The sequence below is a fragment of the Bison bison genome, unplaced genomic scaffold (genome assembly GCF_000754665.1).
Source record: "Bison bison bison isolate TAMUID 2011002044 unplaced genomic scaffold, Bison_UMD1.0 scf7180017864039, whole genome shotgun sequence".
Lineage (NCBI taxonomy): Eukaryota > Metazoa > Chordata > Mammalia > Artiodactyla > Bovidae > Bison > Bison bison.
Window position 1 is genome coordinate 2,717,046 of NW_011494611.1, and position 27,416 is coordinate 2,744,461.

Here is a 27,416-nt window from a genome sequence, read left to right on the forward strand (position 1 = left end):
CAAACAGTCCTAAAGGAGATCAGTCCTGAATATTCATTGGAAAGACTGATGCTGAAACTGAAACTCCAATACTTTGGCCACCTGATGCAAAGAACTGACTCATTTGAAAAGACCCTGATGCTGGGAAACATTGAAGGCAGGAGGAGAAGGGGATGACAGAGGATGAGATGGTTGGATGGCATCACTGGCTCAATGGACTTGAGTTTGGGTAAACTCCGGGAGTTGGTGATGGACAGGGAGGTCTGGCATACTGCGGTCCATGGGGTCACAAAGAGCCGGACATGACTGAGCGACTGAACTGAACTGAACTTTCTTCATTCTGTTCTTGTGTTCCTTTTGCTGTTTTCTTGAGGTCTTTTTCTTCTCATACAGGCCATGTCTTGCAAGTCTTTGTTTGGACTTGTTCTTCACGTAATCCAAGGAATCGTAAATCATGCCAAAGCCAAGAGAGACTCTCAAGAGTCTTCTCCAACACTATCGTCTGGCCACCACCAAAATGGGTTCTGAATTCAAACTCAAAGATGACACCTGGTGTGGTCTTGTACATTTGGGCCAGTTTCCCACATGTGCTGTTTTAGGTGCTGTTGTCTTTTCAGGGTGAAGCAGGTCGATGACCACGCCTTTCCCTGAAGCAGCCGGTTGCTCATCAACTTCCTGGTTCCGATAGTTAGCGTGTTGTTCATGATGGCAGCTGAGCCTCAAGCCCCTTTCCGCTCTCCTAAGGCACCAGGGTTGTGGTACTGTTACAGCAGCCCTAAGAAACCAGTGGGACCCTGCAGGACCCGACCCCCTCATTCTCAGGCCCTCTCACTCTGAGGCACCATATCTCTCCCTGTCCCCTCTCCTTTGGGGGAAGCTGCGAAAACAGGGCGCCCCGCCACCCCTCCACACCTCCCCCAACCCTCAGCCATGCCAGAAACTTCCCTCCCGTGTCTTCAAAGAAGCACACAGCCACCGGTGCGTCATTCCATTGCCTCAGTTTTAAATATTTATTTAAAATCCAGAAGGGAGAAACAGAACCCACTTGGGTTTTAACACGTTGACATGTGGACAGAGACATGAACGAGGACAGCAGAGAAATCCAAGGACAAGACAGACGCCGGGACAGAGGCCAGGTGGGGGCTGGCGGCCTGGGAGACCGAGCGCTGAGATGAGGCCCGAGCTGCTACAAAAAACGCACTTCCGGGAGCAAGGGGGCAGTGGGCGGGGCAGGGAGACAGGAAGTGGGGGTAGGGGAGGGTGGGCCAGAGTGAGGTATTAAATAAGGAAAATCAAATCCAATTCCCAAAGAGACACAACTTTAGAAAGAAAAAAAAAAAAAGAGAGACACAAATAGACTTTCACATAAAATTTCCCCTTCTATAAAAATAATTCCATAGTTAAAATGACCTCAAAAATCCAACCTGGATGCTGACTGGTTCACTGATACAGGACAATTCAGATTACCCTGGTGAGCCCTGCCATGCTGAACTCTGAGATTCCCACAACAAGCCTTTCTCCTGCGCCCACATTTACACTTGGAGTTAGCAACACTGGGTTTCTACAGAATCGAATGACAGTGAAAAAGCAAGAGTGATGACTGTTATCTTGGAAGGATAAGCTCCAGAATGGAAGACCTTAGGAGATGGTCTGTGCTTTCATGAGATGGGTCCGTATTTACATTCCACCGCCAAGGCCAGTCCTGACCCAGCGCCATTCTCCTCACTGGTTTCTTCAAGGTCGAAGCTCAAGGTCAGGACTCCCCAGCCTAGATCACGCCATCCAAGATAAGCTAACTTCCCTCCAAGACCAAGAAAGGCCAAAATAAGATCCTTCATGCTCAGGCCTCCCCCTGCCTTCAGAGGACAAGCATTTTAAAGTCCATAAGTTAAAAGGTAAATCTTTCCTACTTCTGTTTCTGGTTGTTTTTTGTTTTTTTGCTTTGCTTTTTTTTTTTTTTTTTTTTTTACTTTTACCTTCTTTCCCCACCTCCTTAACAGATAACCTGATGAGCACAAGGGTGACCCTAGGGAAATTTTAAAAATTCCCTGAACTTTGTCATTTGGAGGAGAGAGAAAAACGTGGATGATACCTCACATCTAAATGTTTCTTCAAAGTCTGTGGCAGAATGGTAGCACCTTCAGAATCTTAAATAGAGTTGCTTTGTTTTTTCCTTAAAAAGATCACATACACTACAAGACAATTGTGAGCACCAGCGATTTCACAGTGGGAGGTAGCAGACATGGGCACCCCCAGCCCCGAGGATCTCACCTCTCCCTCTCTGGACCCATCGCTTCCCACCCCCTGGCTGCTCTCTCCCCTTCTCACCTCCTTCTCAGATGAAAAAAAAAAAATTGTAACGCACCTTCTTTGTGTTTGTTTAAATAATATATATATACTTCTTCCTTTCCTTTTCTCCTTTTTTTCATGTCTCCTCTCTAATATTGCACATCAAAGCTCCCCGGCAGGGACCAGCTGACAAGATGCCCCCTTCTCTCAAGCTGGCTGGAAGGTGGGGCTCTTTGGGCAGGAAGCTGGGCAGGGAAGGAGGTGGCCGCAGAGCTGGGAGACAGGCCGTGGGGCTCAGGTGGGTTGCAGGCCCAGCTTGCTCTGGCCGGCTCTTTGGTTGGTGTCTGGGGCTGAGTTGGGATCAGCTGTTCCCAAGGACACCCCGTGTGTTCTGCTACCCTTCAGCCTCTTCCGCTGGGCAGACAACAGCTGGGGTCTGCTCAAGGATCCCTGGGCAGGTGAGCTGCCTTTCCTGGGCCCACCTACCCCTAGGTACCCTCCCTTTGCCTCTTTCTCCTCTTCCCTCCTCCTCGAGGCCTAGAGGAGCCAGGAGGTCAGAGGTCAGAGGAAGCATGCAGGTCCAACTTCGAGGCGGTACTGCTTCCCTGATGAGGCGGGAGGGAGGTTGTCCACGCCGACAATGGGCAGCTGCTGGGGGTCCTGGGTCCGGAAGGTGAAGAGCGTCTGATGCCAGCGGCCATCCTGGATCTGAGGGTAGAGGGAAAGGGGTACACACATCCATCGTGGTCCTCATCATGTATGACGTGCCTTTCCCCATCATCTTTCTTCTTCTTCTTAAAATATTTATTTTCTTTTTGGCTGCACTGGGTCTTTGTTGCTTTGCATGGGCTTTCTCTAGTTGCAACAAACAGGCGCTACTCTCTAGTTACATTGCACAGGCTTCTCATTGCCACGGCTCCTCTTGTTGCAGAGCAAGGCTCTAGGGTGCCCAGGCCTCGATAGCTATGGTACACGGGCTTAGCTGCTCTGAGACATGTGGGATGTTCCCGGACCAGGAATCGAACCTGTGTCCCCTGCATTGGCAGGTGGATTCTTAACCACTGGACCACCAGGAAAGGTCTCCCTTTCATCATCTTTCTTCACAATTTTTAATGTCCACGTGGCATTTCACTGTCACAGTGACCTGTTTGTGTCCATTTAGAGTGCTTCCACTATTTTGATCCCTATACGTAAAGCTGTCATGAGTATCATTGTCGCTAAACGTGTGCACGTTGTGACCTTAGAACAAATTCCAGAAGTATCAACAGATTTGCTGGATCAAAGGATAGGTACATTTGTAAGGCTCTGGATACATATTGGAGATATATACGTAGCTGCTGCCCTGAAAACCTCTACCAATTTATTTTTAATTTTTCCAAATAGCTTTGTGTGAGAGTGTTGGGTTTCCCCACATCCTCAGTAACACTGTGCATTACTGGTTTTGTTTAATATTGTGAGACTGGTTTTTTGGATGACTTTCTGTCTCCCTCTTCAATTACAACCCAGCCTGTTTTAAGCCTTGGAAAACAACCACGTTAAGAGAAAGAAATTAACGGGAGGGCAGGGGGCAGAGAGAAGAGTAGAAATATATCTTTCTATAAGTAGCCTTGCAAATAAGTACCAATCTACCAGCCCAGACCTTCCCTTGAAAGTTTCCCAGGGAGGAAAGAGGATGAAAGCAATTTTATAAGACAGCTATAAAAAATTATTACACAAAGATGAAAATTATATGCATACTAATATATATATAATAGTATAGTATAAAATTATACTAATATATATTATAGTATAGTATAAATTATAGCATAGTATACGAATATAGTATATGTTATACTAATATAGTATAGTATAAAATTGTTATATATAAGAACATGTTTTTACACCTGTCTGTGCATGAGGGGCCTGTGAAGGGGCCCCAAGAGTTACCTTGCAGCCATCCATGGACACTTCTGGACTGAACTGACCCCCGGCCTCAAAGATCTGCCCGTTCCAGGCCCGGAAGCGCACAGCCTGCTTAGCTGGGGTCTGCCCGGTGCCCTCCTGCCACACGGTCATGTTAAGGCAGTGGATGGTGATCTGCTGTGTCACCTCCGAGCTTAGCAGGTGCAGGAAATTCATCTGGACCCGGCTGATGGCAAACTCCACCTGTGGAGGAGACACAGCGGTCAGGCGGGGTTGGACTTGGCTGCCTACCGCTCTCCGAATTCCTCACCTTCCTCTGGAAGGTCCAGGCACAAGCCCTTTCCTGGGAAGCAATTCCCAGCCATGGTCCCAGAGGTGTTGCTCACTCAAAAGACAGAAATACTGAGGTGGGTGTAAGTTAGTCCCACAGCCAAGGAGTAAGGAAGGGAAAGAACCAGGTCTGCCTGGCTCCAGCCAGAGCCGCGAGGGTCCTGATGTACTGTCTCCGGAGCTGAGCTGGGATACAGAGGCTCAGAGAGGGAGAGGATCTTGCCCAGGATCGAGAGGCTCTTAGAGGGCTTCACCACATTTCTAAGTCCCAAGCTCCAGGTAGGCTGGGTGGGTGCTGCTGGAAGAGGCAGACCTGACAGCGAAGGAAAGGGCAGGATTTGGGGCTTAAATGGCTGTACTGTAAGTCCTGACAGTTGGGTTTTCTTTTTTGTGTGATGCGAGTGCCTGACTTAAGCTTTGATTGCTGAGACATCCACTTCAAAGAGGCATCCACTTCAAAGGCAGACTACTTCCTATAATACCCTGCCAGTCACAGGACTAGATAAAGAGCCAGGCCACCTCCAGTACTGAGGCCCCTTTGTTTTTGAGCTCTGGATTGATTTCAATAACCAACCACTTGGGCTACTTCTTTTTTCTCTCTCCATGCTTTAAGTTCTGGCCCTTATACTTTAAATTCACCAATGAAGACTGAGCCTACGAAACCTTAGCGCATCCCCACCCCAATAAAAGCAGCACCCAGGCCCCTGCACCATCTCTCTCTCTCTCCCCGTGACCCCAGTGTGTGGCTCTAGGTGGGCTGTGTAAATTCCAGGTCCTGTAAGTAATAAACTTTACTTTTTTCAAAGTTTCCTGATGGTTATTGCTGAAGGTCATCTTGAAATCATAATAAGAACCACGAAGGCTGGTCCGACCATGACATGGTTATTGATATATTGAGAGGTACATAACAATTGGAATAGTAGGCAGGACTGCACAATCTCCCTCACAATCCATGGAGAGGAGGCCCTTGACCTGCAGCTTGCTTACTAACCACCTCATTCAGGTGGGTGTTAGCATCTGGGAAAGGACTCTGTCTCACTCCTATGTGCTTTCGCACATTGCTGTGCTTGTTGTTTAGTCACCAATCCGTGTCTGACTCTTCTGCAACCCCATGGACTATATATATAGGCCACCAGGCTCCTCTGGCCATGGGATTTTCCAGGAAAGAATACTGGAATGGATTGCCATTTCCTTCTTCAGTGGCTTTTTCCGACCCAGGACTCGAACCCGCAGCTCCTGCTGCATCTTCTGCATTGCAGGTGGATTCTTTACTGCCAAGCCACTGGGGAGATCCAACCCAAAAGGTCACGCCTGCCTTTGAGAGAGTCATTGCCTAGGCAGGTTGATAAGGAGTCTAGGAGTCCCCAAGGAGAGAGGGGTCTGGAATTCTCAAGGAGGAAGAAAGGACAAACTTTTTTTTCCTTCTCTACATTCCTTAGGATTATATAACAATAATGTATCCTGCCTGAGGACAGTCTCTGGATTAAGGACAGTCTCTGGATTAAACCTTCTGTTATCTTAAAATGTAAATTATGGGAGTAGACCTGGTCTTTACAAGGATGTATCCTGCCTGAGGACAGTCTTTGGATTAAACCTTCTGGCTAATTCTGTTATCTTAAAATGTAAATTATGGGAGTAGGGCTGGTGAGGTCTTTACAACCTCCAGACATTCTTTGGATTCATTGGAGAGTATATAACTTCATTGCTAACACTAGCAAGTGGGTACTCTTTCTGCCCCCTTCTGATGCCTATGTCAGAAGCTTTCTCTATCTCCTTTATACTTTAATAAAACTTTATTACACAAAAGCTCTGAGCGATCAAGCCTCGTCTCTGGCTCAGGATTGAATTCTTCTCCTCTGGGGGCCAAGAATCCCGGTGTCTTCGCGTGATTCAACAACAACCTTTCACCTTGATAATCCAATAGTCTTCCCAGAGCAATGTGATCAAGGCCATAGGCTCTTACTAGCCACTGAGACCACTGATTATAAAGGCCTTGTTGTTTAGTTGCTCAGTCATGCCTGACTCTTCGCGACCCCATGGACTGAAGCACGCCAGGCTTCCATGTCCTTCACCATCTCCTGAAGCCTGCTCAGACTCCTGTGCCTTAAGTCAGTGATGCCATCCAACCATTTCATCCTCTGTCATCTCGTCTACTCCTGGCTTCAATCTTTCTCAGAATAAGGGTCTTTTCTAATGAAAGCTCTTCGCATCAGGTAGTCAAAGTATTAGAGCTTCAGCTTCAGCATCAGTCCTTCCAATAAATATTCAGGGTTGATTTCCTTTAGGATTGACGGGTTGGATCTCCTCACAGTCCAAGGGACTCTCAAGAGTCTTCTCCAGCACCACAAGACAAAAGCATCAGTTCTTCGACACTCAGCTTTCTTTATGGTCCAGTAAAGGCCTTAATTGACAATTAATGTGTATAAAGGTCCTCTGGGTGAGTTAGATCCCTGGGTTGGGAAGATCCCCTGGAGAAGGAAATGGGAACCCACCCCTGTATTCTTGCCTGGGAAATCCCATGGACAGAGGGACTTGGCGGGCTACAGTCCATGGGGTGGAAAAAGAGTCGGACACAAGCTAGCGACTAAACAACAGCAACAGGTCCTCCACGCCTCAGGGGCAGAGTTAAGGACAGCGGATTGGATCACAAGGCTATGTCACAGCCCGAGGAAAGGTTCTGGGATAAAGGCATAAGAGAATACTCCTGTACATGGGGAGGATAGGAGAACTCCACCTACGACCATAGAGTTGGTGGTTGTGCCAGAAAAGTGAAATAGCCTTGCAACTGGAAACCAATGGACCACCAAACAGAAGACATAACAGAGATCTACGGACTCCATGGTCCAAGCTTCACTCATCGCTGTCATTCTTCATCCCTGACCCAATGGGGTATTATGGCTCCTATCCCTGGTGTGATGTTACTAAAAGAATTAATGGACAAATATAAATGTCCTAAACATCTGATGTCAGCATCTCCTAAGAACCCTGAGGGGGTTTCTTGATAAATGCAAGACCCCATGGAAGCATCCTGGGGGCATACCAACATGCCTAGTCTCTGATATCACAGTCCAGGGGCCTGAGGGCTTTTCCCAAAGACTCTGCACACACATGTGAGTGGACTCAGACCTCAATCCCGAAGAGGTCTCTTGGAACACCCTGGGAAGGAAAGTGGCCAGCTGTGAAGGCGGATCACAGTGCTGCCATCCAAACTTTTCCTGTAACCCACTTTGGATTAAGATAATAGGAGAAAATCAAGAAGTAGAAACTGAGATGAAAAACTATACCTTAAATGAAATTCAAATTTTTCTTAAATATTTTATGCAGTAGGATGGAAAGAAAGGAGCTAATTGGCTATTTGGCTATATTGTTGTTATTCAAGGCTGCCAAAATGTATCAACTGACCAATATCTCTAAAGACCCTAAAATCAGTGATTTTTCTTAAAGATCCATCTGGGCTATACGCTCACTTCCTCCAAGATCTTCAGCTCCCTGGGCTTTCCCCTGAACAAGGCAGAACTAAGAAACACACCCTATAATGCACCCCTTAAGGGAAAAGCTGAAAAGGGTTATCTAGCCATCTTGGATAAGAAAGAGGGAGCTGGGAAGGCAAAGGACCTTAGATCACTGATACTCCACCAGGGCCTCCGCTCTCCTGGACGTTCATTCTTGGCATGGTTGCATCCTTCCCTCACAGTGATCACTGCTAAGGCTCGCAGTGAATGGAAAACATTAAGATGAGGCCCATCTCCTGCTGCACAAAATTGGCCTGATCTAGTGGGTTTACCATTTCCACAGCTGTGGTTATCCAGATGACCCCCTCTTCATTTTCAACTCCAAAGAGGCCCCATTTGACCCAGGGAATTATTTTAATAGAGCACTACCCTAATTACAGGGCAGTACTACAACATTTTATTGGAACTGCCAAAACCGTTCAAAAGGGACTAAAACTCCTAGGAGAAAATTTACATTCTTTCTCTGTCCCTTGAAGATTAAATCTTTGAAATGGAAACACCCCAGGAGGTAACTAAAGCTCTGCCTACAATTGTCTGAGGCTGAAAAAAAAGAAATAAAACAACAGAGAAAGGGACCTTTCAAAATGCAAACTGCTATAAAAGCTCTCTTACTCAAAATCTAGTCCACAGCCTCCCTAAGATTACTTGTCAGGAACAAATACAGATCTTAAGTCATCTCCACAAATATTGGTAGAAAGCATTAGGTGCTGGATGAATATGTGACTTTTTTTCTCTCTATCTCTGAATGGTATAGCCAAAGTTAATGTGTAAAAGAGCTCTGTTTAATTGGCTTAAAAATAAGCACTTATGAATTAGTTACTCCAAACATTCAGAAATAAAGAAACTAATCCAAATGTTTTTCAAGTTCAAGTGATCTGGGATAATCTTTGGTAAATAAAAGCTAGCCTACATTTGTTTTAATTAAAATAGGTATGTCTTCAGAGTTAACAGCATCAAATATACTGCAGATAGACAACTTTTCCAGTGTTTACTAGCCAAATAAATCCATGTTATTTTTATTACAAAAAAAATTAGCTTGGGATGATGGCTGACTTTGTCTACTGTCTAATGAAGATTTTATAGATAGTTTAATCATATTGTCAGAAGAGAGAAAAAGAATTTTTTTATGTAGTCAAGTTGGCTAAAATTGGATTGTTAGTACAAGAGGCTTTTAAAAAAATAATATCAATAATGTTCTTATGTAATTCTCTTTCATTTGCTAAAAGGATACATTTTATTGGAGTATAGATCTGCTCCTGTTAAAAGTATGAAAAGTTATTCTTTACTTTTTAAGTAATCTGGCTAGAAAGCAAAGATTTTGTGTTTTATCAGAATAATCGCCTGAGCTTCATGTTGTCTTAATTGGATCTTTAATTACCTAGAAAACAGTCTTCTCAATACCAAAACAGCTAACTTTTGCTCACAACTATGGAACTTTCTGTATTTGCTTTTAAAATCCTTTGTCACTTCAGCTAAGTAGATAATTAAGCATTTTTAAAAATAATGATCTGTGGTTCTTTGTAATCAAGTGTTGAAAATCTTTGATATTTTTGACAAACTTCTGCAAGTCAAATTCTAAATGAAGTTTTTTTGATCTGGAAGTAAGTTTGGGGTTTTCCAGAGGATCCTTGGAACATCTCAAAATATCCTTCTCTTTCCTAATAAAAAGAGAGACACTAAACTAATTAGGCTTATTTAATATGTTAAATCACATGGGAAATATTGTCAAGTAGGCTCGGAGAAGGCAGTGGCACCCCACTCCAGTACTCTTGCCTGGAGAATCCCATGGATGGAGGAGCCTGGTAGGCTGCAGTCCACGGGGTCGCTAGAGTCGGACATGACTGAGTGACTTCACTTTCACTTCTCACTTTCATGCATTGGAGAAGGAAATGGCAACCCACTCCAGTGTTCTTGCCTGGAGAATCCCAGGGACGGGGGAGCCTGGTGGGCTGCCGTCTATGGGGTCGCACAGAGTCGGACATGACTAAAGTGGCTCAGCAGCAGCAGCAGGAAATAATGCTACATCTTCTTTATGGATATCCTCAAATGGATATATTTTGTTAATACAATATTCAAGAAATCATATGAAATTCCTAAAATTCTGATATGTAATGTTATCCAACATAACTCCAGTTATCTTAAAATGTTGTGTGTCACAGAAATAACAAAATTTTCCTTGTCAACTTCATCATAATGAACTCTCATCAGATCTTTAACTGTGGGCATAAAAAATATCATTTCTTTTGTTATTTATAATTATTGCTTTACTCTGATGCCTTTGCGAAAGTGCTCCATCTTCAGATTCATGGACAGGAGTCTGACAAGTACAGATTTTTGATAACTTTTAAATAATACCACTGAATGGACAGGGAGGCCTGGCGTGCTGTGATTCATGGGGTCTCAAAGAGTTGGACACGACTGAGCAACTGAACTGAACTGAATGGGCAAGGATTTATGAGGGTTGGACTGTGAAGAAAGCTGAGCACTGAAGAATTGATGCTTTTGAAATGTGGTGCTGGAGAAGACTCTTGAGAGTCCCTTGGACTGCAAGGAGATCCAACCAGTCCATTCTAAAGGAGATCAGCCCTGGGTGTTCTTTGGAAGGAATGATGCTAAAGCTGAAATTCCAGTACTTTGGCCACCTCATGCGAAGTGTTGACTCATTGGAAAAGACTCTGATGCTGGGAGGGATTTGGGGCAGGAGGAAAAGGGGACGACAGAGGATGAGATGGCTGGATGGCATCACCGACTCGATGGACGTGAGTTTGCGTGAACTCCGGTAGATGGTGATGGACAGGGAGGCCTGGCGTGCTGCGATTCATGGGGTTGCAAAGAGTCGGACACGACTGAGCGACTGAATTGAACTGAACTGAAGGAAAAACTGGATTTATGAAACTGCTGACAAAAGATCAAGATCGGTGATCAACTGCATAGGACTGAATGAACGGATGAGGGTGATTATAATTTTTTATGACTTTTGTTTGGCAGTTATTAATCTTTGTTTCCATGTTTAAGACTAAAGCTAGCAATGACTTACAACAATTTGGGGAAGTACACCTTTGTGAACAAAGATGAAATAATTGCTGTTTCTCCCTACCCGATCCTTCTAGAATTCACTCTATGAGTATTCTTATTTTCATGGCAGTATAGTTATTTGCATAAGCTCAGTAAGACTCTGTTCTTGTAACAGAACATGATTGGAAATACTGGTTATCAACAAGGCTTTGACTAGATTGTCGTATTTGAGATCTATATCTATATCTATATCTTGGAGAAGGCGATGGCACCCCACTCCAGTACTCTTGCCTGGAAGATCCCATGGATGGAGGAGCCTGGTGGGCTGCAGTCCATGGGGTCGCTACGAGTCGGACGCGACTGAGCGACTTCACTTTCACTTTTCATTTTCATGCACTGGAGAAGGAAATGGCAACCCACTCCAGTGTTCTATCCTGGAGAATCCCAGGGATGGCGGAGCCTGGTGGGCTGCCGTCTATGGGGTCGCACAGAGTCGGACACGACTGAAGTGACTTAGCAGCAGCAACCGCATATATATATATATATATACAGACTCTGATATGACCAGATCACTTAAGGAACTAAGGTTGACTTCATGGAGCCAATAAAGGCCCTTGGAAAAATTGGTCTGTTACCTTGACTATAGGGTTCCCAGCAGTCTTTATCAGGTGAGTAAGGAAGGCTACTTCCTGGCAGTTACAGGAATCAGAGGATATTTTGGGCACTTTGAGAAGAGAGGAATTTACCCAAATTTACAGGTATTCTAGGCAAAGTCTGATGGTTAGATCTTGGTTTCTTGCCCTGAAGAAGCTTCTAAAATTCAATCTGAGACTCCTTATGAAAGGTTTCAGCAAAGCCGCAAAGAGCTCATGCTGTCAATCACTTTTCTAGCTGCACTTGTGTGAATAACCACATTTGTTGAAACTAGACTTAATTTGCTAACAAATTAGTCTTTCTATGGCTCTCTTTAGTAGAAATGGGGATGACTGCACAGAGAAAAATTGTTTCAATAGAAACTATGACACACGGTTGTGGACATTGGATTCTAGTTCTGTTAATCATCTGAGACTTTGCTTTCTACCTGTAAATTGGACAGGATGCTGAATTCTTCTTGGCTCCTCCAATATCTAGCTACAACTCTCCAAACTAATGTTTCCAGTTTTTCTCCCACCCTTCTGATTTCATTTTCTATTGAAAATGAAGATTGCACTCTTCCCAAAGCCATGCAAGCTACACTGGGCTAACATAATATAAACTGCAGAGAGATCATCACAACTGTGCAGGTATGGACAATCTTCATGCCCGTTGCCATGTGGGCCACTCAGAAAGATCACCAGGCACATTCAAACTGCAACCCAAGGAAAACTATCAGACTGCCTCTGTCTGCCCTCACTCCACCTGAAGATGTTTGGAGCCCAACATCTAGAAATCTTCTTGACTAGCACCTTTAGAACTCAAAAAGTGGGACTATAATCTTCTCCAATCATTGACTTTTTTTTGTTTTGGCCACATCATGCCTCTTGTGGGATCTTAGTTTCTCAACCAGGGATTGAACCCAGGACCATGGCAATGAAAACGCCAAGTCCTAACCACTGGACTGCCAGGGAGTTCTTGACTTTTTTTGTTTCCATACAGATACCTCTTATTAAATACCCGATTACCTGTACTGTACCTTACTTGGGTATCACTGCCTCCTGAGATAAGATACTACTCTTTTACTGAATTGACCTATTCTCAGGACCAAGAGATTGGTTAGATGAGATATGAAACAATCTCCCTACTCAGGATAGATTCAGACTGACCTACTTACACACGATGTCCAAGATGTATAAATGCTTCACAATATTACAGAAATCTTGGAACAGATTCTGGGGCCCCTCAGATCACTGACTTAGTTTCATTACAGGATCCTTCGAGTTTGGGACAATGGCTCCCGACTGAATTTCAGACTATTGCCTCTATAATAATTACAGGATTTTCTACTGTGATCCTGTTCAGATGTATATTTTCTGGGTTTCAAGGTGCCTTACCCCTGACTTTTAACATATCAGCTACCCAGGAGGTTAAATATCCTCACCATTGACTCTGATGTCTCACATCACAGGGCATCACAGGGCAGATGGTAGTATAAGCCCTGACCGTTGTGTTGTCTCCTTTTTTGTATGATGCAAGTGCCTGAGTTAGGCCCTGATCGCTGAGGCACACACTTCAAAGAAGGTTATCTCCAATAAACACATTGCCAGCCCCACAGACTAACCCTGGAAGGGCTGGGCCACCTCCCAACACTGCGGCTCCTTTGTATTAGAGCTCTGGTTGATTTCAACAACCGTTGGGATCACTTATTTTTTCTCTTCTGCTTTAAATTCCCACCCTTAGGTTTTAAATTCACCAGCACAGAGTGAACCTATGAAATCCTAGCCGCCTCCTCCTCCAATACAAGGAGATGCACTGTCCCTTTCTCTCTCTACCAGACCTCACTGTGCCGTCCTAGGTATGCTGTAATTTCCAGGTCCCGTAAGTAATAACCTTTCTACATTTTTTTTTTTTTTCCTGTTTCTGGGTGGTTATTGCTGGAGGGCATTTTGCAACCTTAAGAAAAACCAGGGAGGCTGGTCCAGCCACAACACTGGTTATCATTAGGCTGAGGCCAGCCCAGGACAGTGGTTCATTGTTCCTGATGGGGATGGCGACTCAGATGGGCAGTCGCATTGCCAATCCAGGTGCCAGCCTCACCCGTCTGCCAGGTGGGTTTGCCACGAAGCTGCTGACCCTCCGTGTCAGAGGGGAAAGGGCCTGTTGGACTGTGAGCTCTGCTTGTGGAGGCTGCCATATTTCCTGTTGAGCCCAGCACCTGGCTCAGTGCCTGGCCCACGGTGGGGACCCAGCCAGGACTTGTTACCCAGCTGGCTGGGCTATGGATGTTCAGACTCTGGGTCTGCCATGGTCAGGACAAGGTACTTTCCGGAGCTTCCCCTGGGGGGCGCTGGAGTCCCACCTCTCCTGCAGCCAGAGAAACCCTTTTCTCTGCAGCTTGAATTGTCTCATAGGGAGGACTTGCTGCAACCACAGACCCACCCTCCACGAGGGGTTCCCTAGCCGGGGGCGTGGTTATGTTCCACCCGCTGCTGCACACTATGGTTTGTTGGAGTTGCCCTGGGCCACCTAAAATTCTCAGCCCAGAGACCATCGCAGGTACGTGGGCACCAAACATGAGCTACATATTTGCATACACAACCCCAGAACACAGGCCCCAGGGGATCATCTCGCTGACTTGTTTTGTGCTTACGGTCATAGTTGTCCAAGCCAAGCCAGCTTGGCTAACTGCTGTGTCTTAGACTTTAGGCAGAAAGTTCTATTTGAAGACAGAACCATCAGCATCACCCAACACAAAAGGATTTGGAAACCAAATGCAGAGATGAGGAACTGGGGTTCAGAAAGAGGAGATGATTTTCCCGAGGCTATGTAGCAAGATAGTTAAGGCTCAGGCACAAGCCTGGATGGACTGTGGTCCAGGGCAGGGGCAAGGGGTGTAGAGAGAGCAAGCCAGTGAGCGCTGGGGAGCAGATGGATACCTTGGAGGCCGTGATGGGCTTGAGACACGTCTGTCCACCATGTGTGAAGTTGCAGGAGACTTCGATGGTGTCGGACGAGCAGCCAAGGTTAGGATCCACCCAGTAGGTACCTATAGGCAACATGGGATGGGGGGCAGTGTATGTATGTGGGGAGGAACCCCAGGCTTGGTTCTACAGGTGAATCTGACACCTGGTCACCCGCTGAGTCCCAGCTGGACATGAAGTCAGGGAGGTGGAGCAGAAAAGGGATTCTGTGAGCCGTAGTGATGGAAGGAAACTCTCTGCAGAGCTCAGAACTGGCAGAGTCTCCAGAGAGGCCACATGGGAAGTATCCCCCTGTCGCCACTGGTAAGTATCATTTTCCAGAAAGGACTACAGGTTGAGAGAAGCTGAGCCATTTGCCTGAGGGATTTAGGGATTGTTTAATTGAAATGTTTTACTGCCAAGGCTCTGATCCTCCCAGAACTTGGTGGGAGTCAGGGCTTCTATCCCATCAACCAGGAAGCTCTGCTGGCACCTGGCTTCCCCTTTTGGGTTCCCAAGGAACCAAAGGCCCCACAGCTGATAGAGTAGGACAGCCTTCTCACGCAGCAGAGAGAAGGGTGGCTCACCCAGCTCACAGAGCAGGTCAGAGGCAGGACGGACATTTGAACTCAGGTCTGTCCGCCTCTAAAACTGTCGTCCTTCCAAGGCACCACATAGCTCACAGAGAGAGAGGAGAGTTGGATGAGGTGCAGAGGACAGAAATTGGGAATCCTGGCTCTCCAGGGGAGCTACGATGGGGGCCTTCCTGGCCCTGGGGCCTTTTTCTGCCAAAGCTCTTGGCCCATTGCAGTGAAATGGTCATCCCCAGCTTGTGGATCTGTGGGTTCAACTCTGGGAGGGTGGGACCCGTCCATATCCCCATGCCCCAGGAGGCTCAATGCCTGGCACACTGCGGGGCTCTGTGACTGTTTGTTGAGTGAATATATGACTGCCTCCCCAAGGACAGACACTCGGCCCAGTTGACCGGAGAACCTAATGGCTAATTGCTCTGTCTTAGAGCGGTTAACCATCTCTTTAGCTCCTCCTGGAATCCCCTGCCCCGCCCTACCCCACCCATGGGGCCGGGAAGCCCTCGCTTGAGACAGACCCCACCGGCCCTCGTACCATCCACCATCTTCTGCTCACAGTCCATGAGGTCCCGGCAGACCCGGGCGGGGTTCTCTTTGGTGCCCAGGGGCGTCTTAATGCTCTGGATGAGGTTGCTGAGGTAGTGTAAGGTTTTAAAGATCTCCCCTCCCTGGTCCAGCACCAGCCGGTCCGGATGGCTGTAACCCTGTTGTGAGAAAAGAGGGTGGCCGTCGGGCCCTTGAGGTCCTTGTCCGGCTGGAGCTCTAAGCCTCCACTGCCCCAAGTTCTTGCCACTAAGGAGACATCTGAGCTCCCTGCAGGGGCTATGCTTGGGTGTCCCTCCACTTAACAAATAAAGAAACTGGGGACCAGCGGTGGCCAGGGGCAGATCTACCTAGAGGGCCTGGGGGCTTGAGAGATGTGGACAGTCAACCTGGCTTCTGCTGCAGAATAGGAGGGTCCTGTGAGCAAGGAGTCAAGGAAGGGGTCCCAAATCCCTCAGGAAGGAGTTGGTGAAGGACTTACTTTCCACTGACTACCCCGTCCCCCACTCCCCAAAATGGAAGGAACATAACAAGCTTTTCTATCTGCCCTTCCCCTGGCTCATGAGCCTGGAGAGAACACTCAGGGCACAAATGGAAAAGTCTGACGATCTGAGCTGATAGGTAGTGAGTCCCCCATCGTGGGGGGAAAGCAACTCAGCAAAGGACACTCTTGACAGGGTTTGACCAGAGGATACCCAGGGCCCTGTTCAGCCTTGTATCCTAGTGCTGAGGTGACCAATGGCCAGGGTCTTAGCAGAGCCTGTGGACAAGTTTCCTGCCTCTGGTGGATTCTGGGACTGAACCAAGAAGCTGCTTCTGACATCTCTACCCGACTCAGGAGGAGAGCAAAAGGCCTCGGCCCTGCTTCTGGGTCACTTGCTGGCTGTGAATTGCTCAGTGTGGGTCACGTGGAGGCCACTGACCACATGTGGGTCATCATTTCTGCACCCCCCCCAAGGAAGGGACCCCACGTGGGCAGGGCCCCGGGTGGCACCTCTGCTCTCAGTGCTCCACTTGTGTCCATCCATGTCTGGAAAGCTGCCCCAAGGTCATCTTGTTGCTGCGCAGAGAGAAGACAGGGTGTGCCTCCTGGTCCCCACCGAGCAGGAGTCCCAGGGTCTGAGCAAGGGTCCTCCCACCCCACCTTCCCTAGTGGGATCCTGGCCAATAGCATGCCTTCTGGGGAACTCTGTTCTTCCTCCCCTTGCAAACAGATGCTTCCACTAATTTCCTCCAGGCACTTCCATAGCGCTCTGTCGCCCCCAAGATTAAGTCCAAACTCCTGGCAGTGGCCTGCGTGCTGTGTGCTCCAGCCCTGCCTCTCTCTGTCTCCCACAGGTGCTCCGCGCACCAGACACACTATCGCACTTCTCAGTCCCTAAGTGCGTGCTCTGTTTAGCCACCACGCCTCTGAACGCGCAGCTCCCATTTGCCTGTTCCCTTCCTCCATCGTTCCATCTACTGTTCCAGTGGTTCTCAGCCAGGGCTGATGCTGCCCCCTAGAGGGCATCTGGCAATATCTCGAGACTTCAGGGGCTGTCACAACTGGAGCAGGCAGTGCTACTGGGATGCAGTGGCTGGAAGCCAGGCTGTGGCTACACATCCTCCGATGCACAGGACAATCACTCACAGCAAAGAATCGTCTGGTTCCAAATGTCCACAGCGCTGTGGGTGAGAAAGCCTGCCCTGCACGCATCCTATAGATACCACCCTGCGATGGGAACTCTCTCCCGATGCCCCCAGGCTGGGTGTGGACCCCGCCTTCTACATTCCCACAGCCCCGGGGTCTCCCCTTTGCACTGTAAGTGTCTCACTTCCACTTGCACCTCCAGTCCTGACACTGGGCTTCCCAGAAACACAGCTTCATGACCTCATCACGAATATAGAGAGGGGGGAAGATCTGACAGTGAGTAAAGCCCCAGGGTTGGGGTCTGGAGCTAGGACTCCGGCAGTCCTTCTCAAGTTCAGATCCCAAGCCTTGCAACTTACTAACTGTACAATCTGGGCAAGTTGCTTAAACTTGGTTCTCTCATCCTGATAATAAAACTCAGAACTGTTGAGAGGAATAAATGATTTCAAGGTAAAGAATCCGCCTACAATGCAGGAAGACACAGGAGACTGGGTTTGATCCCTGGATCGGGAAGATCCCCTGGAAAAGGAAATGGTGACCCACTCCAGTATTCTCACCTGGAAAATCCCATGGACAGAGAAGTCTGGCAAGCTACAGTCCATGGGGTTGCAAAGAGTCACAAGACTTAGTGACTAAACAGCAGAACACACGAAAAGCACTTCTTTTTTTTTTTTTTTTGCCTCCCCACACAGCCTGAGAAATCCTAATTCCCTGATTAGGGCTCAGAGACTGAGCCCGAGCCCTCAGCAGTGAAAGCGTGGGGTCCTAACCACCAGACCACAAGGGAATTCCAGAAAAGCGCTACGAATGTTATATGGCATACAACAAGCACTGAATCTATTAGTTATTATTCAAAAAATAAAAATCCTCTCGTTTTCCTTTTTTTTTTTAAAGAGGGAAAAGTCTTTTCCTAGATCCCTTAATTTCCTCCTAGTTTGCTTCCTTACTGAAGAAGGAAGGATGTAGAGGAAGAGGCCAGGGCTGTCACTCTAGTTTCATGGATGAGACAGACGGATGGACAGCGAGGACAGAGAGCAAGGATTCAAGCTGCTCATGGCCGGGGCTCCTTCTCCATGCAGTCCTTCCCCTTGGCCATTCCCTGGGACGCGGTCGGGGCTTGCTTCTAACAGTCAACTGGGACCATGATCAAATGTGGACAGACTGCCAGAGGGCTTGTGAGGGGGGGATGTATTTTCATTCAAGCCAGGGAGGAGCACTGGGGCCCAACCTGCAACCTTGCCTGACCCTCTTGGACTCAGAATCTGAGCTGGACAGACTCTGTCATGCGGTGATGACAATAAGAAATCTATACTTGGTCTTCAATCCGGTTCCTGGCACAGAGCTCCGAAAACCCTTGGAATTTTCTGAAATAGGGTATCTTTTGCTGTGTTCATGAGATGACTTTTGGAAAGCTCCTAAGTAACCTAAGGGTAGGGGCTGGTGGTCTCCGGAACCAACCACGTGATCAGAGGGTTGCAACTTTCAGTTACCAGTCCCACAGCCTCCAAGGAGGGGAGAGCGGCTGGAGACTGAGTCAATTGCCATCGCCGATGACTTAATCAATTGTGTCTGTGTAACGAAGCCCCCAGAAAATCCTAAAAGGACTGGGTTCGGAGGGCTCCCAGCTTGGTGAACAGGTGCAGATTCAGAATAGACACAGAAGCTCGTGTCCCGTCCCCATGCCTTGCTTGATGATGCACAACCTCCATCCGGCTGCTCCTCTGTGCCTGCGCTCAGTCGCATCCGACTCTCTGCAACTCTATGGAAGGCAGCCCACCAGGCTCCTCTGTCCATGGGGTTCTCCAGGCAAAATACTGGGGTGGGTTGCCATTTCCTCCTCCAGGGGATTTTCCCAACCCAGGGAACAAACCTGCATCTCTTGTGTCTCCTGCATTGCAGGTGGATTCTTTACCCACTGAGAAGGGAAGTCCAAAATGACATGTGTGAGTTACAGCCTTTTATAATAAGCCACTAATCTGGTAGGTAGAATGTGTCTCTGAGTTCTGTGAGCTGCCCTAGCAAATTAACAGATGCCAAGGAGGGCCTGGTGGGAACTTTTGGTGTATAGCTAGTTGGTCAGAAGCACAAATGAGACCTGGATTTGCCACTGGCATCGGAAGAGAGGCAGGGAATGGGGGTGAGGGATGGAGGTGTGGAGTCCTGGGTTGGGGAGCCAGCAGCGATCTTGCAGGACTGAGCCCTCAACCCGTGGAATCTGATGCTGCTCCAAGTAGTGTCAGGACTGAATTAAATTCTAGGACACCCAGCTGGTGTCCCCCAAATTGCTCACTGGTGTGGGGCAGCTCCCTTCCCAAAACTCAGGGGCTGGAATCAGTACCAGAAGCTTAAAGATCTGTCAGTGGAACGGCACAGAGTGGGCCACCAGGGCCTGGAGCCAGCGGAGGGAGGTCTTCCTGGATCCACTGGCCGGGGTGCATTCTGGCTAATACCTGGGTTTCCTGCCCCTCAGTGCAGGGGTCAGGGTTCAGTATGGAGTGAGGAAGGATGGGGCGTGGGCAGCCCTGGGCCAGGGAGGGGTCTGTTGTCATCCCTCCCCCACCACACCCCAGGCCTTACTCCAAGTAGACCGCAGAGGAAGTTCTCCAACTTACAAAGTGGATAGTGCTCCCTGGAGGACCCTGCAAAAGAAGAGGCTGGGTCTGTGTCTGGCAGGGACTGTGTGCTGCAGTCCCAGGGGCTGTCGGGAGCTGGGAGGGGCTCTCAGGGCATGAGAGAACCCACCACCCTGGTCTCTGCCTGGCACCACCCGGGCTGAGCTGTACTATCCCAGAGGCCTGGCCTGTGAAGTCAGGGCCAGTCCTATGAAGGCTGCCAACACAGCCTGGGGTCCCACCAGCTGCCCTACAATTCAAGGGGAGCACACACTACCTACCGGTGGGCCGGGCTGCCCTCTGGGACCGGGAGGACCCTGGAGGAAGAGAAGAACAGTGAGGCCCCGCTCAAAGGCCTCTCATCCCCCGACCCCGCCCAGGCCTCCTCCTGAGACCCAGGCACCGTGGCCACCTGCGTACAGATCGAGGTCCCAGGACATGACTGGTCACGGGCAGGAAAGCCCGGAGTGCCCGCCCCCCTGACTCCACCATCCCCCCAGCCCTCACACCCCAGCCCACTCACCCTCGGACCTTGCAATCCCTGGAGGGGGACAGAAGCGGGGAGACAGAGTTAGAGGAGCAGATTGAGCCATGCCACCCCCCTGCCCCCGCCCACCACACTGCCCACCAGCCCGTCCACTCACCAAGTCCCCGCGGCTGCCTTTGTCGCCCTTTGGACCCTGCAAGAAACCATGGCCCAGTGAGAGGGGGCTTAGAGGAGGAGCCCCACTGCCCAGATGGGGAAACTGAGGCTCAGACTGGCTCTAGGTCACACAAACAGTCTTGCCCCAGTGGTCTTTCTGGCCAGCCCCCAGCACATACCTGGCGTCCCGAAGGTCCCAGGATTCCCAGGGGCCCGATGATACCTTCCTTTCCCTAAAGGGGAGAGAAAGGCTTGTGTGTTCTCGTCCCAGCGCCTGGGGAACACAGTCACCAGGACAGGAGGGTAGGGGGCAGCCTGAAGGCCCCCAGGAGATGGAAGGGAGACCTCCCCAGGTGGGGCCAGGCTGCACGTCTGCTGAGCCCGAGTGGTGTGCGTTACAGTGGGCCATTGGTGGGGGATGGGAGCAGGTGAAAGCGGGAAAGACAGCAGCCCAGCTGGCAGGAAGATCACGAGCAAAGGTGTGGAAGCAGGGTAGGGGGTGGGAGGGAGGTTCGAGAGGGAGGGACAGTATGTATGCTTATGGCTGATTCACATCGTACGCAGAACGAACACAACATTGTAAAGCAATTATCCTCCAATTAAAAAATAAATGTTAAGAAAAGGTGTAGAAACAGGAGGGGAGATAGTGGGCAGAGAAGGCTCAAGACTGAAGGAACAGGAAGAGTGACGTCACCCAGCTGATGGCTGGCCGGCCTCGGGTGACTGACCGTGCTGGGACAGACAGGGGAGGACTCACCATCAAGCCAGGAGGCCCCCGAGGGCCCTGGATGCCTTTGAAACCGACGTCTCCTTGGGGGCCCTGCGGGAGATGGAGAAGGGCTGCTGTGTCTGGGTGGCCGCTGGGCAAGGGCTCCAGCAGCTCCACCACCCCTGGGGTCTGCCCAACTTTTGCCCTCCCGGTCAAGAGAGGCCTTCCCTGAGAGGCTCCAGAAAGAGGAACAAATGTCCACAATTAGTATGCAGCAGGCAGCGTGCTGGCTCAGCGCTAAATGGTGTAGGTTTAATCTTCATTGTAACAACCCTTTGCTGCTACTGTGCCCATTTTATAGATGAGAAAACTGAGGCTTGGAGAGACCAAGTAACTTGCTCAGGCACAGAGCAGATAAACTGCGGAGCTGGGCTTAGAACCCAGGTCTGCTGGAACATTAGGCTGGGAGACAAGGGTGTTCATGCTAGATTCTGGCTGTGTTCCAGCCCCCATTGCAAATGCCCAAGAAATATTTGTGAACAAGAAATATTTGTGCCCAAGAAATAATAAGTGAACAAGCAGGTGGATGGACAGGACCCCAAGAGGAATAGAGAATCTGTACCTTGGGTCCAAAGAGGCCAGCCATTCCTGGGAATCCCATCTCACCAGAGTCACCCTATGGGGAGAACAAGATAAGACAGGGCAAGTGAGGCCAAGATAAGGTGCCTGGCCAGTCGGGCAGGACCCCCAGGTCTGCCTCTTTGAAGGGATATCAGCCACTCCACCTCAAGGCAAATGAATGTGAATGGCTCACAAGCATGATGCCCGACAGCAGTAGCTAGAAATGCCAACATAATGTTGAACAAAAGTGGTGTGAGCAGGTATCTGACTTACTTCTGCTCTTTGGGAGAAATAAATTAATCCTTCACTAGGAACTACGATAGTAACTATAGATTTTTCATGACTGTCCTTTATCAAGTTGAGGAAGTTTTTTCTATACCAAGTTTGTTGAGAATTTTTATCAGAAATGGAGTTGGATTCTATCATTTGCTTTTCTTGCATCTACTGAAATGATTAATTGGATCTTCTATTTTAGTCTGGGGAAGATTGTGGGCAGGAGGAGAAGGGGACAACAGAGGATGAGATGGTTGGATGGCATCACCGACTCAATGGACATGAGTTTGAGTAAACTCTGGGAGACGGTGATGGACAGGGAAGCCTGGGGTGCTGCAGTCCGTGGGGTCACAAAGAGTTAGACACGACTGAGCGACTAAACAACAAATTTTAGCTTGTTAATATGGTGAATTATAGACTTATTTTTAAATGTTATACTAACCTTACATTCCTGATCTTTTTTTCCTGATTCACTTGATCTTCTTTTTTAAAAAAATACATTTCTTTATTTGACTGTGTGGGTTCTTACCTGCAGCATGTGGGATTTTATCTTATTTTTAGTTGCAACATGCAGGATCTGTAGCTGTGGCATGTGAACTCTTGGTGGTGCATGTGGGATCTAGTTCCCTGACCAGGGATCGAACCCGGGCCCCCTGCATTGGGAGCATGGTGTCTTAGCCACTGGGCCACCAGGGAAGTTCCAAATCTCACTTGATCTTGACATATCATTCTTTGAATGTATTCTTTGACTGATTTTTCTAAAACAGTATCGAGAACTTTTGTGTCTATACTTCTGAGGTATATTGTAGTCTGAGGTCGGTAGTTTTCTTTTCTTGTAATCTTTGTCTAGCATAGACATCAGGGTAATGCTAACCTCACAGCATGTGTTTGGAAGTATCCCTCCCCTTCAATTTTATGGAAGAGTGTATGCAGAATTGGAATTTTTCTTCCATAAACAATGACTAGAATTTACCAGTGAAGTCATCTGAACCTTTGTGGGAAGTTTTCAAACTATAGATGTAATTTCTCGAATAGATCCAAGGCTGTGTGTGTGCTAAGTCGCTTCAGTCGTGTCTGACTCTTTGTGACCCTATGGACTGAAGCCCTCCAGGCTCCTCTGTCCACAGGATTCTCTAGGCAACAATACTGGAGTGGGTTGCCATGCCCTCCTCCAGGGGATCTTCCCGACCCAGGGATTAAACCCATGTTTCTTACAGTCTCTTGCAGGGGCATGTGGGTTCTTTCTACTAGCGCCACCTGGGAAATCCAGATTCAAGGTTACTTCAGGCTACTTAAGGTTCTGGTTGGGATGGCCTCTCCTCATTCTTAAGGGACCACTCACATCTCGCTCCTCAGCTTTCTTGCATCCCCTCATCCCTGACTCGGGGGAGGCAGAGTGGGATCTCGTGCCCATGGAGAGGGTTGCTCCGTGCTTTGCACAGTGCAGGAAGGTGGCTGGTGGGTCTGCGTGCGTGTGTGTGCATGTGTGGGAACATGTGTGTTCCCTGGGGCTCACTCACCGGCTGGCCTTTGGATCCAGGCTCCCCCTGGTTCCCAGGAAGCCCCATGCCGCCTTCTGTCCCTCGCTTGCCAGGGGGTCCCATCTGCCCAGGCAACCCACTTTCACCCTTAAAGAAACACACCAAGATGACCAGTCAACGGGAGAAAACGGCTCTAGGAGATGGGGAGGGCAGCTGGAGAGACAGAACAGGGATTCCACGGGGTCAGTAAACATCTCTGGTTTCTGGGGCAACAGGTGTAGGTCTGGGGATGGGGGAGGGTGCTCAAACTTCAGCCTGCTTAAGAAGAAAGTCTCTTTTCTTGTTCTGGCATTCAAGGGCCCACTTCCTGACAACTCTCTCACACACCTCTCTTCACTGTTTCTTCCCAACAGGCCAGGCAGTCCCTACCTCCACTCACACTCTTCCTCTTGTCTAGAATGTCGCCTCCCCTTCTTGCCTCATTTAAATCTTCCACAGGCCAAGGCCACCTCTCCCCTCTGCCCTCTGTCTTTAAAGAGGGTTACAACCTCTCTCCAACTAAACTTCAAGCTCAGAGAGGGTGAGAGCCTCATTCATTCATCTCAATTTTCCCTTCAGTGTCTAACCCTGGGCTCAGACAGCCTCATGACTGCCTCCCCCACCGAGCAAGGAAACTTCCTAAAAAGATGCCTTGGAGGGTCCCAGCAGCCAGCAACAGCCATTGCCCCACAAGGCCCACAAGAGGGCGCCCACGGACAGCTCAACAGTTGACAACCTCAAAGGCCTGATAGGGGGCAGTATTATAGCTCCAGGGATTAACTATCCTTTAAGCCAGGAGAAGGCAATGGCACCCCACTCCAGTACTCTTGCCTGGAAAATCCCATGGACTGAGGAGCCTAGTGGGCTGCAGTCCATGGGGTCGCTAAGAGTCAGACACGACTGAGCGACTTCACTTTCACTTTTCACTTGCATGCATTGGAGAAGGAAATGGCAACCCACTCCAGTGTTCTTGCCTGGAGAATCCCAGGGACGGGGGAGCCTGAAGCGACTTAGCAGCAGCAGCAAGCGAGGTTCAAGCTTGGGGAGGGACCCCTGAGGAAGTAGACTCCATTTTTCTCACTGTCCCTGGGACATGGGTGCCCATGTCAGCCCTGTAGTCAGGGTCACTGTAGTCAGTACCAAGGCAGAAAGGGTGGAGGGCGGATAAGAGCATTAACAAGTGTCTGACCTTGAATCCTGGGGGCCCCTGTGCTCCAGGCAAGCCAGCCACACCTGGATCTCCTCTCTTCCCAGCAGGGCCCATGGGCCCGGGGTCCCCGTCATCTCCTTGCTCCCCCTGTGAAGAAAGAGGGCAAAGGAGAATTTTTCATGTTTCAGGAAAAAGACAGCCAAGGAGGCAGGGTGACTTCAAAATCCACCAGCGTGGGAGAAGCCTGGTGTGGGTGGAGGTCAGACTCGGGGATGGAGACCATGTGTGAGAATGGCTGGACCAGTGGGGCAAGAGGACTTGAAGATTCGTGGGTAGGGAGATGAGGGATCTTAAAAACCAGAAGCTCTCTGCCCTGGACAGGGGTTGTCCCTCTGGGTGCTGGCATGGAGGAGAGACAGTGAGACAGGCCATTGTCCAGGTACCACAGAATGAAGCCACTGACCATGCAGGAAACTTCTAGATACGCTGATTCTGCCCATCCAAGTTCCCAAACCTGCTCCTCCTGGCCCATGGCCTATGGCACCCCACATCCCACCACACGCGCACCTCGTCTCGAACAGAGACACCCTCTGTTAACCCCCAGTCTGGCTCACCTGCTGTCCTGCTTGACCATCACGGCCAGGAAGCCCATCTGGTCCAGCAACACCCTCGGGGCCCTGTCTCCCCACCACGCCCCGAGGCCCTGGGAGCCCCTGCAGGCCCTGGGAGTAAACAAGAAGCTGGTGAGGGCTTCTGGGGAGGGCAGGGGGTGGGGTGGGTGAGCGAAAAGCTGTAAGCCACTCACCTGGATCCCCCTCCGTCCTGGCGCCCCAGCCTTGCCTTGCTTTCCCTTTGGCCCCTGAAAAATCAAGGGGCACACGATGGAGGCTTCCTGGAGGAGGCGCAGAACCCAAGGGGCTCCAGAAGGGAGATCCCTCTGTGGCTCAGCCCTGCCCCTCTACCTCGGCATCTGCATCTGCACCCCCACCCAGAAGCCCAGGGTCAAGGCCAGCCTTGGGACCTGCCAGGTGCGGTCCCTGACCCTGCTCTGGGCCCTGGGCCCTCACTGGGAACCCGGTGGCAGAGGGTCCAGGCATTGGCAACTTCCTGGTGGGAGCTAAGCCCCATGGCTGGCAGGTCCGTGTGATCCTCAGGGGTGTGGGTATCCCGGAAGGGTGAGGAGTGTGTGTGCGAGCAGAAGGAAGGCGTGTGTGTGTGCACCCCTGGGAGGAAGTTGAGGGCATTGAGACAGCCCTGGCCCAGCCTCAGTGGAGGCCGATCCAGGAGGCCTGGGTGAAGGCAGGAAATTCCCTCTCCACCGCCTCCGAATTCCTCCATGAGTGTCACGCTCCCTGTCTTCCTCCACATGCTCTCACTTCACTGTTCCCAGTTTTCTTTCTGCAGTGCATTGTGGTGGAAAGGGAGGCCAGCTTTGGATACTGACTGCCCGGGGTTCAAATCCCACTAGCTGACTGAATAGGTGGTCCCCCTCCCAGAGGTTCTATGATTGGGACTGGTCATCTCCTGGCCCTCAGGCCCACTGAAGGAATCCTGGCTGGACCACGCCCTGCAGCGGCCCGTGGTCCCCTCTCCTTCTCATCACACCCCAGTGCTGCCTCTCACGGGCTATGTGCTTAGGCTGGTCTTTCCCTTCCCAGGGTCTACCTTCCCGTGAGCATCCGGGCCTCTTACCTCTTCCCCTTTCGATCCTTTGGGGCCCGGCCGTCCCCGGGGTCCCGGATGCCCCTGCAAACCAAGGTGAGATGACGCAAGGCAGCCCCAGGATTCTCTCCCGGGGAGGGTGGCCAGTCTCCGCCTGGAGGGGAGGGTGGGGAGGGTTTGGGGTGCAGGCTCTGGGGGTGCCCCCAGGGTCAGGGCAGGAGAAACCAGAATGGGCTGTCCCAGGCCCTCCCGCAGGGCAGGTCTCTTTAAGCTTTAAAGAGACCAGATCTCTAATTCCCCCACTGCTTCTCCACCAGCCCCCCTCTCAGGGCAGGAGGGGGATGGGACAGGAAGCACCACTCACGGGTTGGCCCTGCTGGCCTGGATTTCCACGGAGGCCTTGTACACCCTCCTGTCCCTGGAAGTCAAGCAGAGACAGGTGAAGGGGCTCATCTTGGAGGGAGTGGGGGCCAGGGCAACTGCTAGCCTGGAGGACCCCAAGGAAGCCTTTGTTCTTATTCTTAGCCATGGTTCACTGTCCCCTTAAGTCTCAGCTTCTTCATCTGCAAAATGGGCAGTGGTGCAGTTGGGAAAGAATCCACCAGCCAGTGTAGGAGACAGAAAAGACTCGGGTTCGATCCCCGGGTTGGGAAGATCCCCTGGAGGAAGAAATGGCAACCCACTCCTGTATTCTCGTCTGGAGAATTCCATGGACAGAAGAGTCTGGAGGGCTACAGTCTGTGGGGATTACAAAGAGTAGGACACAACTGAACATGAATAAAGGAAAGGACTCCCGCCATCAAGGATGAAGGGTGAAGAGCCTGGGTGGGGGTGGGGGGT

At 49.8% G+C, this 27,416-nt stretch overlaps 1 protein-coding gene and 1 pseudogene across 3 annotated transcripts in view; both read right to left on the reverse strand.

Annotated features, from left to right (window-relative positions):
* Nucleotides 1-796, reverse strand: part of LOC104985162 — a 3,873-nt pseudogene extending 3,077 nt beyond the window's left edge.
* Nucleotides 797-962: 166 nt separating this feature from the next.
* The window catches only part of COL27A1 (collagen, type XXVII, alpha 1), a 148,769-nt gene continuing 122,315 nt past the window's right edge, over nucleotides 963-27,416 (reverse strand). For 2 of the 3 annotated variants that reach the window (XM_010835143.1, XM_010835142.1), the window contains 18 exons: nucleotides 26,941-26,994; nucleotides 26,607-26,660; nucleotides 25,720-25,773; nucleotides 25,529-25,636; nucleotides 24,954-25,061; nucleotides 23,765-23,872; nucleotides 21,973-22,026; nucleotides 21,399-21,461; nucleotides 20,821-20,874; nucleotides 20,643-20,678; nucleotides 20,522-20,539; nucleotides 20,280-20,315; nucleotides 19,999-20,025; nucleotides 16,751-16,816; nucleotides 15,749-15,917; nucleotides 14,600-14,709; nucleotides 4,195-4,413; nucleotides 963-2,976 (listed from right to left, as the gene is read on the reverse strand). In XM_010835143.1, coding sequence (XP_010833445.1) covers nucleotides 2,830-2,976; nucleotides 4,195-4,413; nucleotides 14,600-14,709; nucleotides 15,749-15,917; nucleotides 16,751-16,816; nucleotides 19,999-20,025; nucleotides 20,280-20,315; nucleotides 20,522-20,539; nucleotides 20,643-20,678; nucleotides 20,821-20,874; nucleotides 21,399-21,461; nucleotides 21,973-22,026; nucleotides 23,765-23,872; nucleotides 24,954-25,061; nucleotides 25,529-25,636; nucleotides 25,720-25,773; nucleotides 26,607-26,660; nucleotides 26,941-26,994 — 1,485 coding nt within the window. In that variant the 3' untranslated portion in view covers nucleotides 963-2,829. The remainder of the gene's footprint in view (nucleotides 2,977-4,194; nucleotides 4,414-14,599; nucleotides 14,710-15,748; nucleotides 15,918-16,750; nucleotides 16,817-19,998; nucleotides 20,026-20,279; nucleotides 20,316-20,521; nucleotides 20,540-20,642; nucleotides 20,679-20,820; nucleotides 20,875-21,398; nucleotides 21,462-21,972; nucleotides 22,027-23,764; nucleotides 23,873-24,953; nucleotides 25,062-25,528; nucleotides 25,637-25,719; nucleotides 25,774-26,606; nucleotides 26,661-26,940; nucleotides 26,995-27,416) is intronic. The other variant, XR_824845.1, reaches the window with a different exon arrangement.